Raw genomic sequence first — 17,421 nt, 5'->3', positions numbered from 1 at the left:
CGGTGACAAGAGTGACCAATGTTCCGTATCTATGTATTTTCTACGTCTATGGCACATATTTTTGCGCGCATGCGCACTCCGTTTTGACCGAACGCTCATCAAAGGGGCCGACAGGGTGCAGCTGCAGTTTACGCTGATGAAAAAGTTAGTGGCGTGTGCTTGTGATAAAATAGATAAGTGTTTATATCAGCGATAAAAATTACACAACTTCATAGAATTGAAGTTAAATATATTCTTCGATTGTTCTTTTTTTATGGATATTTATGCTGTCACATCATTGAAGGCTAGATTATATAAATAAGTGTTGTTATTTTTTTAATAAGTAAAGTTAAGAAAGAAGGCTCCAAGAAGGGGAGATAATTCTTGGCGTCAGTTATGTTCAGTTACGGGTAAATGTTTTGTTTGATCTCTTTATACTTAAATTTTGATCGAAATAAATTTGACCTAATTGTTACATGTTGCAAGATTAAAGCTATATTACGCATATCTTATAATCAATCAATCACAAATGACTGATATCTTTACAAACTAATGAAGTAATCAATACATTTACAGACTGCAATGCTTGATCTAAGTGTATTTAATAAATTTTGTTATATTGCAGATATTTCTGATGATTTTTATTGTATTGGCTACTGAGTGTGTTTATGTATGAAGAAAGCATGCTTGATTTTTTTCAAGAATTAAAAATCCTATTTTCATATACTTTAAGCGTTGAATCACAAAATGGCAATTTAGGATATGCTGTTGTCGAAATACATTGATCAAAGAATATGAAGTGATTGTAATAGCTGACCCATTTGTTTTATCTTTTCTAATAATATGGGTGAGTATAACGCAGTATAACTATCTAACATTGCCTTTGGTAACTGAGAACAATTACTGAAATTATTTGAAACATTTTCAGTGATGGCAGGAAACGAAACTGCGTCAAGTGCCTTGGCAGATGACGCATTATCCGCAAGACTACAATGGCTACGTCAACGCCGAGAGGCCCTACAAGAGAAACTTACACAAAAGAATAATGAGTTGAAAAACTTATGTGTGGAAGAGGCAGAAATAACAGGAGTTTTACCTCCAGAAATACCTCTGGAACCTGGAGAAAGTCCTCCAACTTTTCATAAGAAAGTTGCATTTATATATCCACAAAAACCAGTTAATGTACTGAAGACAGCTGATGTTGTAAGATTTTTAAATTTATATATATAACTTGTATAATGATTGATAAATATGTTACATTGGTTATTGTTTGTTCATTCATAGGAAGAGTCAGAGTTGGAATTGGAAAGGCAGGTACAACTCGGAATTGTAGAAACTGCGTTGAGTATTATTCATGATTCTACAGAGAGCAAGGCTACACGACGCAAGCATAGACTTGCTTATCAGCAAAGTCAGCGACGACTTCAAGAATTAGAGACAGAATTGAACTTCATAAGACAGAGTCGTGGAAAAGCACATCGACCGACGCAATTACCGACTCACACGGCAAATTATAATACGCAACCACATTCACACGTTAATGTAAAACACAGGACAAAAAAACCACGACCACCACTCGATAGCACAGGTATTTATTAAACCACTAATTAAATATTTTTAATGTTACTTTTTAAATAACATTATTTGAAATAATGTTAATTAACATTTTTTATTAGTTAAATAATAATAACTAACGAATAGTCTTTTAATATGTTACACATAATTATGTATAACAGGAAATGAAGTAACTACTCCAAAATCTACTGGAAGAGGTGTGCTCCATGAACCTGGTATTAGTCTGAGTCCATTGGCAGCTGAAGACAAACCAAATACATATTCCGGACATGGTTACGAAGAGCAATCGAATATACCAAATATCTGCAATCATCATCATCACAGTAGTACTTATCCTCGTGTAAGCCCTGTGGATCATCCAAATATTAAGATCGTCGAGCATGATCACAATGATAATCACAACATCTATATTTTGCCGGATCAATACCGTGCTCGTACATATTCTCACGGAAGCAGCGGATCTCGGGGTCACTATCCGGACACCGAGAGAACTTATCGACCTTACGTGCCGAATACCTACACTGAGGACGAGCGTCAAATGCGGTATCGGCAATTTCAGCATCTGCAAAAGCAACAGCAGTTGCAGGAGAGCCATAGATCACAATATACGGGTTCTATTGAGTACAAGCACCTGGATAACGCAGATATCGTGCGGAGAACGAGCCAGAGAACTTACGACAGAGACTTTCGTGCGTCACATTATACGCCTATCACTGATTATCAGATGTATTATAAAAATAATACGCAATCTCAGCAGGCTTTACTGAGGCGAGATCGCGATTCGTCTTCGACCGGGGGCAAGAATGTCCCGCGACACACCACTATCAGCAGTGCATCGATGGAAACACAACTGCTGTCTGGCTACTGGGTGCGTCACAACGATGACATTCACTGGGTGAGTGTCGACGAGCCTGACAGATTCGGCAGTCTGGACCGTAGACGACGGAATGCTCATCACAACAGCGTTGGATCACCTTCGGATGTGCAATCGCGTTATCGCACAGTCGCCGTAACGGGTGTTAAAGGCTCGCCTGGCAGCAGCAACGTCGTCGCGTCGTCCATATCCAATCAGCACCACTCTGTTCATCTGTTACCACTAGTCGAGCAACAAATGCCGAACAATCACAACAAGATGCTGCTACGTACACAGTCTTTGGGAAGCGTCGAGACCTGGCAGTCGGGTTATTCTCACGATTCCCACGATAGCAAGGACACGACGGCTGCGGAATACTCCAATAACAATAATAATAATAATAACACCAACAACAATCGTAAGAGTCGTCAGAAGGAATGGTACGAAACATCTGTGGACTCAGGAGCAAGCTTGGATCGCAATTTAATTGCCGCTCATAAGAATACGCTCGTTTATCAATCGAGTCCTCCGCCAATTCGCATCAAGACAGTCAGCAACGAAAACGGGAGGAGTCAAACGAGCGGTGGGTCGCAGCCTAATATGAGTCCGGTGACCCGTCACAAGAGGGACAAACCTGAGGAATGTCGACAACACACAATACAACAACCTCATTACGAACAGCCTGCGACGAGGCCGAAGGTCCTGGAGATACCCGCCGAATCGAAACCTTCTCTGGACGTCTGCGACGACGCGTCGATACGACCGTCAACCTTGGGTTCGCCGCAGAACTGCACGGTTGTGCAACCGGGGAAGTATCAGCCATACAGAGAAGTGACGAAGCCCTTCGAGATGTCGGACTTTTACAAATATTCGACGAAATTCCGCAAGAGGAATGAAGTCGCTGCGCAATCTCAAGCCGGAAATGATTCCCCTCTCCAGGAGAATCGTTCCACGGAAATTGGTTCCAACGATTTGTCCAGGAATCCCAATACCTACAACTTTGCGCAAAACATCGACAACGTTACCGCCAGTCCAGTACAAAGAAGACTCTATCAGCCAGTGCAGCGCATGACTTGCCAGCCTTATCGTTGAGATAATAATTGGCATAGAGCTTATTTGTGCTATCACTATTGTTAGTTATTATTATACACACGTATAAACACACGCCTATGAAATTTAAACGACGATAGGCTGGTCCTATTGATAAATATATCTTTTTTAGTCAATGCACTAATATAATACATATCTACATATATAATAAAAATTTCTAACAATTTGGTAAAATATGTTGACATTATCAATTTTTGACTGCAATTAATTACTGTTGCATTGATAATAATTAAAATTAGTATTGGCATATGTAATATAAATAATACATTTTTAAAAAATATTTATCGAAAAAGAAAATTATGCTACTCGAAAGCTGTTTTAATATATATACATTTTACATATACATCTGTATATATATAATAATGAGTAGAAAAAAGTGAAAAACTATAGATGAATTATGAAAAATCTTAATCAATCCCAATGTCGATTACTAATATTGGAGCTTAAATAGTGCCTTTTATTAATCGAAATGTCAAGTGGATGATAAGTATTTTTCATTAGTATATATCTTGAATTGAAATTGATATTAAAAACTATCTTCCACTTGTCCATTTCTATTATAATTATATTCATAATTATGTTCATAATAAATTATATATATTTTTTCTATAAATAATATAAATGTGGGATGAAATTTTTGAGAAATAATTTTGTCACGAAAGATTACTATTAATAAGTTATTACTATTGGTTGTTAAATGCAGCTCCCTTTTACAACCGCATTCTTAGGGTTTTATAGACTATCGATAGTCTCACTTATGATTGAACACAAAATATGGTTTGAAAGAAATATAACATTTCCAACACTTCTATACAGATAAAAAAATCATAAGAGTGGACATGTGCGTTTAATCTTAGGACAATGACAATAAACAAAGAGATATGTGAATAATCATAAATTGTTCATATGTTATATATACGTACATATTATATTTTATCACTCAGCGTATATTTAAAAAAAATAGCATAAATTTCGCTAGATTTGGTTTGCCACAGTGTGTTCGCTGGAAAGTTTAGTTTTATTTCATACCTAATTAAGCATAAACTTAGTTTAGCTTCACATTGAACATGTTAATTATGCATTATTAGTGCTTATTACATTTGTAATAATATCACAATTATCTTTTTGAAAAAGCGAAAAGTCTTATATATGCTACTGTATATAATTCATAGTTATTTGAAACGATTTACTTGATTCACACATTGAAAAAAGCTTCAACATCACAGATGTAGAAAATAACAAACAGATGTAGCCTTATATTAACTGTGATTAATTATACGTTGCGTATTGTGTATGCTATTTTTATGAAATCTTTTTGTAATGCTTTATACATCAGTTTTTCACGTGTTAATAAAATTGCTAATTTAATTATATGCAATCACGGTATACATATTTTTATTTTATAAAGATTTAAACAATTGAACACAACGAAAGAATATCAAAAAATGACAGGAGCACTCGATTTCAAAAAGAGTGTTTTAAAATATATAAGAAATCGTGTTAAGCTTGTAATATATGATTACATTATTTAAAAAAGAAATGGATGAAAAGGAGGCTGATCCATTTCTGGTACAAAATCCTGAAACAAGCCAGAAAAGTGAAGGAACCTTAAAAAAGAAAATAACTATTATTGTGGATGAGGATGATCCATGTCTTAAACAAGATAAAATATCAGAGGAGAAAATACCGTATGATTTTCGATATAATCCGGGTAACGATCCAAGGTATGCAAATAAATAATTATACAAAATACATGAGAAATTAATTCAAAGATTGAATGTATAAAGTGCCTTCTTAATCATATTTCTAATCAGATTTCAACAGCAAAATCAGACACAACGATGCTTCGTTATGTATACTGATTTTTATCGATGCGAGAGTATCTTAGGCGAAGATTCCGAAGCTTGCACGTGGTTTAAGGATGTTTTTACGTCTATCTGTCCAAATGCTTGGGTGCAACATTGGGATGAACTTAGACTTACAGGCAGATTACCTTGGCATAAATACAAAACACAAGGTGCTTTTCCTGGTAATAAGTATGGCGAATAAAGATCTTTATCTTTGCATAAAAATATTGTAATATTTGAAAAATGGAATAATTAAACGATAACCATTGAAAAAAAATAATTATTACAAATTATTTTAACATAATTATAAAAATTACAATCAAGATAATAATTACACTTTAGAGGAAACTTATACAAAAGAGATAGGAAAATGTGTAATTAAATAAATTTACACTTTAGATACGAAAAAATATTCAACTTTTATTATACAAATACAAGATTAATTATATATTATGAGGTAACTTATATATCAAAGTACGAAGTTAGAGTAACTCGTGCAATTGTTCGATGATGATCTGCAATTGCCGGTCTTCTTTTTCAAATATTAATTCTTCTTAGTATGATAAATAGACTCTTCTTCTGTCTTTATCACACTGTTTGCTCTTGCAGTTTATAACACTTTTCTTATAATTTAAAAAAATATACACTTGTAAAAATTCTCTGAACTTTCAACAAAATATGGCTGCTGCTTCATAGCACAATGAAAAAAAAAGTCTTATGCATAAAATATAGAATTTTTTTATAAAACGATAATTTTTTAGGATTGTGTGCACTAGAGTCTGCCATGGGTGAAGACAACTTACCGATCTTCGGGTGTTGCCTCTGCTTAGCTAATGCAATCTCATCTACATTGATATTTATATTTCCCAGAATAATCGATACCTGCAAATGCAAAAGCAAAGACATTTGTTTGAAGGAGACAATTAAAGCTACTTTTCACATTACGAATATTACTAATCTATCGCAATAAAATGTTCAATGAAAAGTAGAAAAAGAAATCACATTGCAATGGAATCTTTTGCAATTACAAATTTTACACGATTTTACAAAACTATAATTCCATCATGATTCTCACTTGGCTTTATATACGCAGTTTAATGTCCTTTTAATTATATAAGTGTATATTATATATCATTTGTGATTGAAAAAAAAGAATAGCCAAGAAATAAAATTTGTGATTATGCCATTTTCGAATTCGAACATTTTCTATACTTTCGAAGAGCTGTTAATTTAAATGTGCAATTTGCACATTGACGTTGAAAATTTAGAACCACCTTACGTATATCACGTTGAAAAAGTGTATTCAGCAGTGTTATTTCAGGTTTGATTCCTCGACTGATGAATGAATTGACAATCTTCGTCCCTGCAAATGCCCATCATTTCGTACGGACACAGGACTCCATGGGGGTTTGTGTTCCTGATAAGAAAGAGTAACAGAAACCACACAAAATTGATCATAACTTTTAGCACAGTTTACAGAAAATGAACAATCTAATGTTGCAACAACCTTTACATTTAAAGAGAGAGACCCACCTTGGTATCTTTAAATGTGATAAGATCGATTCATAAGGCGCAATCGTTGTCGTTGTCGTGGTCGTGGTCGTCGTCGTCGTCGTCGTCTTCACCATCGTTGTTGCTGTCGTCGTCGTCGTCGTCGGCGGCGGCGATAACGTCGGCGGTAACGTCGGCGGTAACGTCGATGATGACGACGTTTTCTTATTATTTTGTTCATTGTCTTGACATAAAGGATCTGCCGTTAATAATTCTAGCTCTGAACATGTAGTCGAATCAGATATACTACAATTTATTTGTGTAGGTTTCTTATTTTGTTGTACAGGAGTACTTTGGTATAACTTTGGTTCAGAAGCATTTTGATTAGGAGGTGTAACTTGTTCATCGCTTTGAAGCTCTAACACATTTGTTAAAGCTTCTTTTCTCCTCGTCGCAGGCGTCAAATGATTTGGAAGCGTTTGCAAGAGATTTAACGTAGAAGAAGATTCTGATAAATTTTTATCCTCACATTCTTTCAAGCCACAAGCGTCATTCTTTGATCCCGCTACCTCAGCTGCATCGTTCGCTGACTGTTCTTGCGGATTTTTTTCAACGCATGTTTCTTTAAATAATAAGATTTGTCGCAACAAGCTAAAATTATCACCAAAATTTTCAGAGACATTTTCATTAGATGGAACCCGCTTCTTCTTGGTAAATTGACGAGTGTGATTAGCAACTTCCTTAAGCTTATCACTCAAAAGTTGACCTCCTGCCTCTGGTAATCTAAAAGAACAATTTCCTCATAATCAAAATATCTAAAAAAAAAGAACATAATCTATTATTATTAACATAAGAATCTATTATTCTTTGTTTGTATATATACCATATGTAATGTAAAATAATTTAATGTAATGTAGTATATAATCTACATAATGTGTACAAAATAATGTTACGATGTACATGTCATGTTTATCATTTTTATACTTGCTTACTTGTAGGTCTTCCCCATGAGCCGGTTACCTAAAGTCGAACAAATTTTCGACAATTTAAAACATTCACGACGTCCAGCATTGATCTTTTGGCGCGCGGTCGAAACCTTCGGGCCCATACTATTAACACGATCCCGCTGCAATTGCAATCTCTCTTCAGCTATCTTCAATTGCTCCTTGAGTTTCCTCACTTCGCTGGCTAGACTACTCTGCAGATCCTTCTCCATATCCCACTGACGAAGGTTCCCTGACATTTCTGCCAAATGATCCAAGACCGTATACCTACACATCACATATAAGCAATTTTTATCGCGTTTCTATTGTTACCTCTTATTTTCTGTGTTTAAATCACTAACTATGTAGAATAATTACCGTTTCGCAACTAATTTGTGTTCGGTATCTCTCAAATACTGCTCTTGCTCCATTTTTGGAAGATTTGTTATAGTATCTAACTCAATTTTCACATTTTTTTTAAGCGCATCCCAAACATCATCCGTATTACCTTTATTGTCGACGTTTTCAGAATCAGATTTATGGAAAGCATTACTCTTATTTTCCGAAGATAGCGACGTTGAGGAATTACTATTAGATTCTTGTCTTTCTGCCTCATATTGAGCAAGCGGTATTGTAGTTTCCATCATGATGTTTTCATGTTCTTGTTTGTTTGCGCTCGAATTGACGGTGAGGTCTGAAAGCTTCACAGTAGACGCGTTGGAAAACGCGTTAGTGTTATTATTTTCATTGTTTTTATGTTTCTCTTCTAAAATCTCTACAGACACGTCAAGTCCGACTGGCTTCTCGTTTTGGTTGACATTCGTCGTAGCATCGGATCGCACAGCTGATCTATCATTTATAGTAACGACTCGCTCGCTTATGTCAGACTTTAATAAAACTTGAACATAATTGCGATTTATTTCTTCTTTGGTCAGTGTTCTCAGAACAGGTCTACTATTCTGTTGATTATCGCTTGCGGATTGCTTCTCGCTTAAATTCTCGACCGTTCTACTTTCCGCTCCGACGTGATTCGGCGCAATCTCATTGGTAATCCGGATGCTGAGATTGTTCGGTATCGTCTTCTTAGCTCCTTTAGCTGTCGAATTCGCGGAATTGGTATGCTTAACATTCACCGAGGGGTTTTTGTTTGCGGACAAGTGAACATTTGATATTAATATATTTTTCGCCGCATTGACACTTCTCTTTTTGCTCTCCGCTGGTGCTTGAGAAGTTTTTTCCGGTTCTGTTGATTTATCTGGATTCTGTTTAACGTGCATATTTGTCTTTTCAGATAACTTTGCCGCAGAACTCGCCACCACATTAGTATTCAATAATTTATTATTGTTAACGCCATTATTATCTGCTACCTTCCTCTGTAACTTCAGCTTCTCGCGCTCTAAAATCTGCTGCTTCAAACGACGATATTCCTCTTGTTGCGATGCAGGAAGATGTCTCACGGCCTGCAACAAAGTAGAAAAGCCTGTAGAATAAAGTAGACAAGTTTCTGCAAACAGTCAGTTTGCCTTTTAATAATAAAAATACATATATCTAGGTAATGTTAATTTTTTTTTCAAATACACCTTATTCTCGTCTATGTAAATTAATCACTCTAATGTAAAATGCCTTACCAATGGTGTGTGCAAGTTGGATGAATTCTTAGTCAATAGCCCATTTCGTGCTGCCGCAGGTTTGGCCGATTGTTCCTGTTCCTTCCTCACGTCTCGCAGAAACTTGTGCAGACTCTGCTCGAAATCAACACCAATATCCTGCGCTTGAGGCTTTTCCAGGGTAGAAACGAGGACGGAGTCTTCGCGCTTCTCACCGTCGGACTCGCTGTCCGTGTCGGATTCCAAGTTTATCACAAATCGCTGCGTATCGGACACGTGCAGCGACGTCTTGGACGGATTAGCGTTGGACCATACGTTCTCGGTAGACTTGGTCGCGCTATTATCGAGCTTTCGCAGATTCGATCTTCTCTGGATTATCATGTTCTGATACTTCTTGGCGTTGTTCACTACCTTTGTGCTCGCAGGAATAATCGACTTTCTCATGACTTTCTTATGCGGACCTTTCACCGTGTCCATGTTGCTAAGTCTTTTCCTGTTGCCATTTACAAGCAATGAAGTAGGTACGCGATTGATCTTCTCCTCTGATTCTCGCGATTGATCTTCTTCTCCTCTGGTTTCTGATGAACTCAATTTTGTCGACGACGAGACTTTACTGTTCATCACCGTTGCATTAATTCCCGCGGTGTCGGTTAACGTTTTCTCTTTAGATGTTGAAGTGTCTATTGCAGTACTGTTTGTAATAATCGAACTTGTTGAAGAGCTATCATTAATGTCCGTTAATTTCGTTCGCTTCAAAGAGGCTAGTAAAATAGCCCGCAGCTCATTTTCATCCTCGTCGACGCTTTGTCTCCTGTTATCAACGTCTCCCGCTTTGTTGGATACATCAGACTCAAGATTGTCAGATGTGGAATTTATTAACGAACAATGGGATTCGATATTCTTTTCTTGCGGACGTTTAGAGGAAACTGATGATGTAGAAGAAAGATCGCTCTTCTCAGTAGTTTTATTTTCTGCCGTAATATTATCTAAGCTATCTAACTCCCGACTATCAACGTCAATCTGCAATTTCGATTCTCCATTCTTCATTAAACTCTCCTGCGCTTCATTGTCATCGTTAATTTCTCTTAGACCAGATTCAGCAAATTGTCGTTTAACAGACACGATATTTATATCCTTATTTATACTGTCATCCAAGTTGTTTTGTTTCTCCGCTAATTGCGTAGCGCTATCAAGACTCTTGCATCGATCTTTCTTGACACGTTTCCGTTTTTTGCGCGAAGTAATGTCATTATTCGCAGCTGATAACGTACGCACCGTTTTAGCGGTGACTGAACGTTCGATTACCTCGTGATTATCTTTAGAGGGGTCTTTTTGCTCCTCTGAATTCTCGTTTGTAGAATTATCGAATGCGACTGACGTGGTTAAAATAGGCGCGGACTTCCTTGAAACTCGTAATTTTATGGGTTTGAAGCTACAGCCGCCTTTCGCGCTCTGAGCATTCGAGCTAGCGACGATCACCGGCTGCATCTCGGCGCTCTTGAAACTCGGCTCCGAAACCGACAGCGTCTCGCATTTCTTCGTGGTCGGCAACGGCTGCTGAAGCTGCTTGTTCGACTTTAAAATAGGCGCTGGAACCAATGTTTTATTGATTAAGGTGGGTATCTTATTTGCATCCTTGGTGACTTCCGGCACACCCTGCATGTATAGAGGTTCCTGGTGCAACGTTTCTCCCTCGGCAGCTTGGCATGGCGTTACCTCTTTCAAAATTTGATCCGTGGTCGGTAAGTTTTTATCAGCAACAACAGGAGAACCCGATGGATCCGTCTCCATCTCTGAAAGATCATCGATCGTCACCATCGACTCGTTTGGAGACATCGGCTCGACATATCCTGCAGCGAAAGCAGACGAAGAAGACGTCGTAAGAGGACACTCGGGAACCTTCTGCGTCTCGTAAGTACACTTGTCGTCTCTAAACGTCGAGTTTGTTCTCGCAAATTCAACGTTGTTGGTAGATTGCTCTGCAGACTTATCCTGCTGCTGAGTTGCTTTCGAAGAAGTCGGGAGAAGACTGGTTAGAACCGGAATCGGCTGTACATCTGGCGTCGACTCGATGTCCGTCGAAGAATTAACCTGGCAGCAAATACCGTCTATCAAGTCGCACACGACATTACTGCCCTGACAGTTCCTGAGTGGATCGGCTAGTTCTTCCGGTTCGTTGTTCAAGTCCGAACCGAGGAAGATCTCGGTGGACCGCTGCGACGGCGAGTAGGGACAATACTGCGACGCATAATTATGAGACGTTAAGTAAGGATTACCGTAACATGACGAGATGCTCGTGGTCGATACGTTTTCGACCCTCTCGGCTTCAGCGAAAGTCGAAGACTTGTTTGTCTCGTTTACGTTGATAAACGACACGTCGGACGGCTCGAGGCCGAGCAACGAGGTGTCGATAGGCACGTGCGTGGTGATTTTATCGGTAGGTGAATAAGGTAACTCTCCCTTCCTTCTCGCCCTCGACGTCCGAATCTAGTTCCATGTCTTCGATGCGATTGCTGTCACGCAACGGCGTGCACGGCGGGGTCACGAACTTCAGCAGCTCGCCAGGTACAGGTATGTCGTCGAGGAAGCTCTGACTAAACGGACTCTCGCTGCGAGAAGGTTTCTTGTTCGTTCTGATCCCACGGCGAACCCGGTTCTGATGCTTCTTCATCACCGCAGAACGAAGAGCGATCATGCGCAGCTCCAGCGCTTCTTCGTCCTGATCGTCGTTCCTCGAAGCAGGTTTCTTCTCCAATTTCACATCCGTCGATCCATGATCCGATGATCTATTAGACTTCTTCTGTTTCGTCTCCAATGCCTTTTGTCGAAGTAACGCCAAATCTTCCTCGTCGTCGGCGTCGTTAACAGTATCGGGTTCGACATTGATTTTCTCCTTAAAACGCGCCGCACCGTTGTTGCTACTGGAATGTTTCTTCAACATGTTTGACAATTTCTCTTTCAAGGACGGTTGATGATGCTCCTTGTTCCGATCGACGCTCGATTCCGATGTGAGGACACCCATGGAATCCAGATGCCTGACTTTCTTCAGTAACTTTGTTACGTCGCCGTGTCTGTTGACGTATGAACGAACAGAAGGTGATGAAGTTATTCTTGATGTTCTTCTGGGTGTCCTGACAGGCGATGAACGATGCGGTGAGATCCGAGATTTCGGCGATCTAAGCCTTCGCGGAGATTTCCTCAAGATCGGCGACCTGACGCGATTCAACGGAGATCGAGATGAACGAATGGGCGATCGAGCTTTTACGAGTGACCTGTGTCTTCGAATCGGTGATCTCGAGATCACCCTCGATCTGCCGCTTCTGCGAACCGGACTCAATTCTCTGTAATGCGTCTTCAACGTACCAAATTCTGTTATAGGCAAATCGACAGAGCTCGGAGAAATCAAGTCATCGATGGTTATAACGTCGTACTCCTTTTTCTTTCTCTTTTTCTTTTTTATTCTAGCCTTTGACCGGTTGGACGTGTCCGTAAGACCGACGATTTCCATATCACTGTCACTCGAAATAGGTACTAGGTCATCATTCTTCTCTTGCAGGGTTGACGTTATATGTTTCGCAGATCCAACTTCTCTCACATGGTGACGGTTTTCCTTTCCTTTGACTGGATCTTATAAAATAATATCCAACTTCTACTCTTCTACTTGATTACAATAATACATCAATATCAATATATGTATCTAATTATTTTATTTTAATTATTTATATATTTGTCTATTGAGAAACATATCTTTTATCATATTCGAGTCATAATAAGATATTTTAGAATGTTTTAATTTATATCTAATAATTTTAAAAAAATTAAGTATATTTAATTTTATTGCAAGTTGATGACATTCACACAAGAACTATAGACTGTTGTATTAATATCAAAAAAAATTATAACGCAACAAATTTTAGAATTGTCATTTCCTCTTTATTATTTGATATGTATTTAGAAAATATATAAAATTTTAGAATGTTTTTATTTATAATTTTAAAAAATAATTTAATAAAAATTTAAAATGTTTTAATTTATAATTAAAAAAAATTTCTCTCACAAGTATATTTAAGTTTATTGCAATGTTGATAACATTCACACAAAAACTATACTGTATTAATAATAATCAAAGAAAATTATAGCGCAATAAATTTTAGAATTGTCATTGCTTCTTCATTATTTTATACATATCTAGAAAATATATAAAAATGTTTTTCACAAAGATCTCAATAAATAACATTAATAAAATGTAAAGAGGAGAAATAATTTCACAGTGCCTAAATAAAATATACTGTATCTTGAACAAAGGATATAATCTAGCAAATTTTACCTCTCCTGCTCTTAGAATGACACATGATTGTGCACCAGGATGCGCATTCGCCCCATGATTTGCAATTTGGACACGATCCTCGTGTCCTGGTGAAAAGACCGTAATTACTGGTCAGATGGCCTATTCCGCCCTCCTCGGACGAGCTGACGTCCTCCAACGAAATCTCACCCTCCTCCTTCTCATCGTCGAGGATGTCTATTGTCTCCATACAGCCGCTCGAAAGGTCGCTCGCCATTTTTTCTTTTTTTTTTTTAAACTTACCCGGCGACGATTTTACGTTTTCTCGATCTCAAAACGAAGAAGCATGAAAATATTCCAACAATCCGTCACGTGATTCACTTCTTTAAGGACCTGAGGTTAGTTTCGCGAAGCACTATATTAAGAATAAAGGACGGGATAACCTGTCCCGATGGATGGATGAAAGATAATTCACAGCGATGGAGGAAAATCATTTTCTTATCTGACCTTCGCAGGAATCTCGTGTCGCGCAGAAAAAATTGTTTTCGTGTGGGGAGAAAAAAAGAAAACGTCCGACATTCCGGAGGGGTGGGGAAGAGAATGAGGATTTAATAAACGCGTTGATAAGCGCGCGATTAATTACCGTGTCTCAGCATTAAGCAATCGCAGCCTTGATTAAATACCTTCAACCCCCACTGTCGACCGATCAACGTCCAACTGATCGACGATGTTACGGGACAACAGCGGCCATATTGCGTACCAATCATCTTTGTTTATGTATACATAAGAGCAATATCGTATCTGTCATACGTGGCCACTGAGCGTGCGCTGATTGGACCTCGGCTAGGAAATTCCTAGGGTCCCGAAAGTTTCCCGCGATGTCAGCCAATCACTTACTTGCATCTGACAATTGTGACAAGACCCTAAAACCGAAATTGCCGATCAAAATTCCACCAACAGAAACAGAGATCTTTATTCTCCTTTTTATTTGATTTGATATATTATTATTATTATATTATTTCTATTATATAATTGTAATATATTATATTTTAATTATATTATATTATATGATTATTATTAAAGTCACAATTAAATATATATTTCCGTCAGTTTGTGCATGGAATATATTTATAATTATTAATATAATAAAATACATTTTTACACAATAAAATATAGTCTTATTTAATAAAAATAAATCAATAAATTAACTTGAAGGTTCATGAACTGAATTAAGCATTGAGACATTGTTTACAAAATAAATAAAATTAACAATCAAGAGAAAAAAATGCACATAAAATTGAAATTATTAAATATATTTTATATAATATATAATTATTCTACTACATATTATGTAATAAAAGTCTGAATTATTAAATAAAAATAGTAATTAGCTCTGTTAAACTTAATGATTGTAAACAAAAAAGGGGCTATAAGAGCTATTAAACAAAATGCAGTTGTCAGATGATATTAATAAAATTCATTTAAAACGAGAAAATAAATACATAATAAATAAACATTTATGCAAACGTTTCGGCTGGCATTTCAAACCTTCTTCAGCGCAATACAAATATATTTTAATTATAAATTGAATTTCAATATTAAATATTAAAAACGGTAATTAACAAAGTCAAGATAATTACCGTCTTTAATGTTTAATATTGAAATTCAATTTATAATTAAAATATTTGTATTGCGCTGAAGAAGGCTTGAAATGTCAGCCGAAACGTTTGCATAAATATTTATTTATTATGTATTTATTTTCTCGTTTTAAATGAATTTTATTAATATCATCTGACAACTGCATTTTGTTTAATAGATCTTATAGCTCCTTTTTTGTTTACAATCACTGAATTATTAAATTTATGTAATATAAAAATTTGTGAATGAGGAAGCAAGTATATTTAGGTTGAAAATTCGACAACTTTTAAATTTTCAAAGGTCGATAGTGTATTTCATAATTTACTTAAAAGAATATAATTAGAGACAAGATAGCGCATATCAAAACTCGAAGCATTCTAAACGCAAGAACTCTTTTTCGTTCCTTTATATTTGCATAATTGATACACATTGTAAGATACTTAGAATCAGCTCTAAACATATCTATTGATATATCCTAAAATAATTCGATAAAGTTTAATAACAATTGTAATAAAGCTATCATTTTCTCTGCATGAAATTGTTTTTGGTTTGCAGCTTTATAATAATCACGTAAAAAAATTTTATTTGTATCTAGAAAATTATTATCTTCAAATTTATATTCTCATTAAAGTAAATTGTACCAAAATACAGAATATTATGAAATTGTAAACTGTTCCATTTATTGTCTCAATTTTATAACAAAAAAGAAACTAATATCAATTTGATTTTTTATATACTGCAAGAATGTTTCATTACATAAACAAAATTACAATAAATCATAAATATGTCATTGATTTATTGAATTAGGTGAAGGATCCGATAGTTGATGTGTATTATTTGAAGGCACAGTATTGATAGAAGGTTCTTGCTTTACGTTACAACTGTTAAGATTCATGTTGATCACGGTGCTAGATGTGGGATTTTGCATATCTAATTGACTTTGCGCTATATCCTGCAATGCAGCTTGAATTCGCTGAAGGAGTGCTTCTCCTTGTCTCACTACTTCTTCCAATTGCTCACCAGCTTGCTGATTTTCTTGCTCGAGTCGACTAAGACTGGCTACTTGAAGTTCCTGAGACGATTCCTCACTTGGCAAACTCTCTATCAACGTATCTATGTCTTTTGCACATCTTGCAATGAGATTCGCAAATAAAGCAGCATAATCTAAAGCAGATAAAGGAAATATATGTTTAATACTACAATATATATGCATGATCATTATTAATCATCATTATTAGTACCTTCTTGAGGTTGATGCGGTTGTGGAGTGCCAATGCGATCAAACCCAGGGAATTTGCTAGGAGTAGAATACTGTTGTAAGATACCAACACTGTTGCAAAAGTGTTCTGCTTGCTAAAATAACAGACATTAACATTGTCTCCAATCAAATTACAATTCTGGGAGAAATAAACATTCAGTAAAATAAATACAAAATTTACCTGGTTTATAGTATCTTGTAACTGTGTCAGACGATCTGCCATAGTGTCGAATTATTAACTCACACTTGATTTGTATATCGTTTCATATTCAGAATGACTATTAAATGAAAGCTTAATTGTCATCAATAAACACTAATGATTTCGACAGTTTCACAAATATAATACACATCGTTAAAACCTCACTTCTCTTCAGTTTTTCAGACACGTTGTTGCAAAGTATGGAAACTTTTGTTCACACTGATTTATCTTCTGTTTATCAGACGAAAAATTCTGGGGCGAAAGATCTCACAAAACTGTAGGAAATCATAACCTAACTTTCTCTCCCCTCCCTTCTCAAATATTAAGCCTGTATCAGACTTGTGAAAATTAAAAATTGGAATTTGACTAATCAGAACAAATCGAGCTAAAGCTACTTTATTCTGATTGGCCACATTTCAATCTCAATTTTCAATGCAATACGGACTTTATTATGTGAACTCGCATGTTGAGAGGTTGGATTGGTTGTTTGACATAGAACATGTTTTTTGAAAATAAATTTTTCGAAACTCCAAATTCTTATTTCATATTAATTTTATAGAATTGAATTATATAATATCTTATATATGCGATAAAAT

General features: G+C 36.3%; 4 protein-coding genes across 5 annotated transcripts; 2 read left to right on the top strand and 2 right to left on the bottom strand.

The window, feature by feature from the left end:
- Positions 1-70: 70 nt before the first annotated feature.
- Positions 71-4,895, top strand: sstn (stepping stone). 2 transcript variants are annotated; one of them, XM_029310489.2, is made up of 5 exons: positions 71-144; positions 605-826; positions 908-1,182; positions 1,264-1,567; positions 1,716-4,895. In XM_029310489.2, exons 2-5 carry the CDS (start codon positions 823-825, stop codon positions 3,497-3,499), a joined length of 2,367 nt encoding a protein of 788 aa, XP_029166322.2. In that variant the 5' UTR covers positions 71-144; positions 605-822; the 3' UTR covers positions 3,500-4,895. The 2 variants fall into 2 exon arrangements, with proteins under 2 accessions (XP_029166322.2, XP_029166321.2); XM_029310488.2 differs by having other exon boundaries at positions 90-389.
- Positions 4,896-4,961: 66 nt separating this feature from the next.
- LOC114937133 (uncharacterized) lies at positions 4,962-5,566 on the top strand. The gene is made up of 2 exons (XM_029310539.2): positions 4,962-5,241; positions 5,332-5,566. Exons 1-2 carry the CDS (start codon positions 5,033-5,035, stop codon positions 5,564-5,566), a joined length of 444 nt encoding a protein of 147 aa, XP_029166372.2. The 5' UTR covers positions 4,962-5,032.
- A 198-nt stretch (positions 5,567-5,764) lies between these two features.
- LOC114937095 (uncharacterized) lies at positions 5,765-14,485 on the bottom strand. The gene is given in 7 exon segments (XM_029310495.2): positions 5,765-6,781; positions 6,898-7,638; positions 7,848-8,126; positions 8,217-9,298; positions 9,467-11,905; positions 11,907-13,072; positions 13,773-14,485. Coding segments are annotated over 7 exon segments (6,042 nt in total). The 5' UTR covers positions 14,008-14,485; the 3' UTR covers positions 5,765-6,681.
- A 1,167-nt stretch (positions 14,486-15,652) lies between these two features.
- On the bottom strand, positions 15,653-17,141 carry MED21 (mediator complex subunit 21). Its single transcript, XM_029310515.2, has 3 exons — positions 16,808-17,141; positions 16,610-16,721; positions 15,653-16,532 (listed from the first exon to the last, which is right to left on the bottom strand). Exons 1-3 carry the CDS (start codon positions 16,847-16,849, stop codon positions 16,156-16,158), a joined length of 531 nt encoding a protein of 176 aa, XP_029166348.1. The 5' UTR covers positions 16,850-17,141; the 3' UTR covers positions 15,653-16,155.
- Between the last annotated feature and the right edge of the window lie 280 nt (positions 17,142-17,421).

The sequence above is a fragment of the Nylanderia fulva genome, unplaced genomic scaffold (assembly GCF_048542155.1).
Source record: "Nylanderia fulva isolate GAGA-0341 unplaced genomic scaffold, ASM4854215v1 Scaffold2, whole genome shotgun sequence".
In the NCBI taxonomy this organism is placed as follows: Eukaryota; Metazoa; Arthropoda; class Insecta; order Hymenoptera; family Formicidae; genus Nylanderia; species Nylanderia fulva.
The sequence above is the reverse complement of the archived record's forward strand: the minus strand, read 5'-3'. Positions and strand labels throughout refer to the sequence as shown.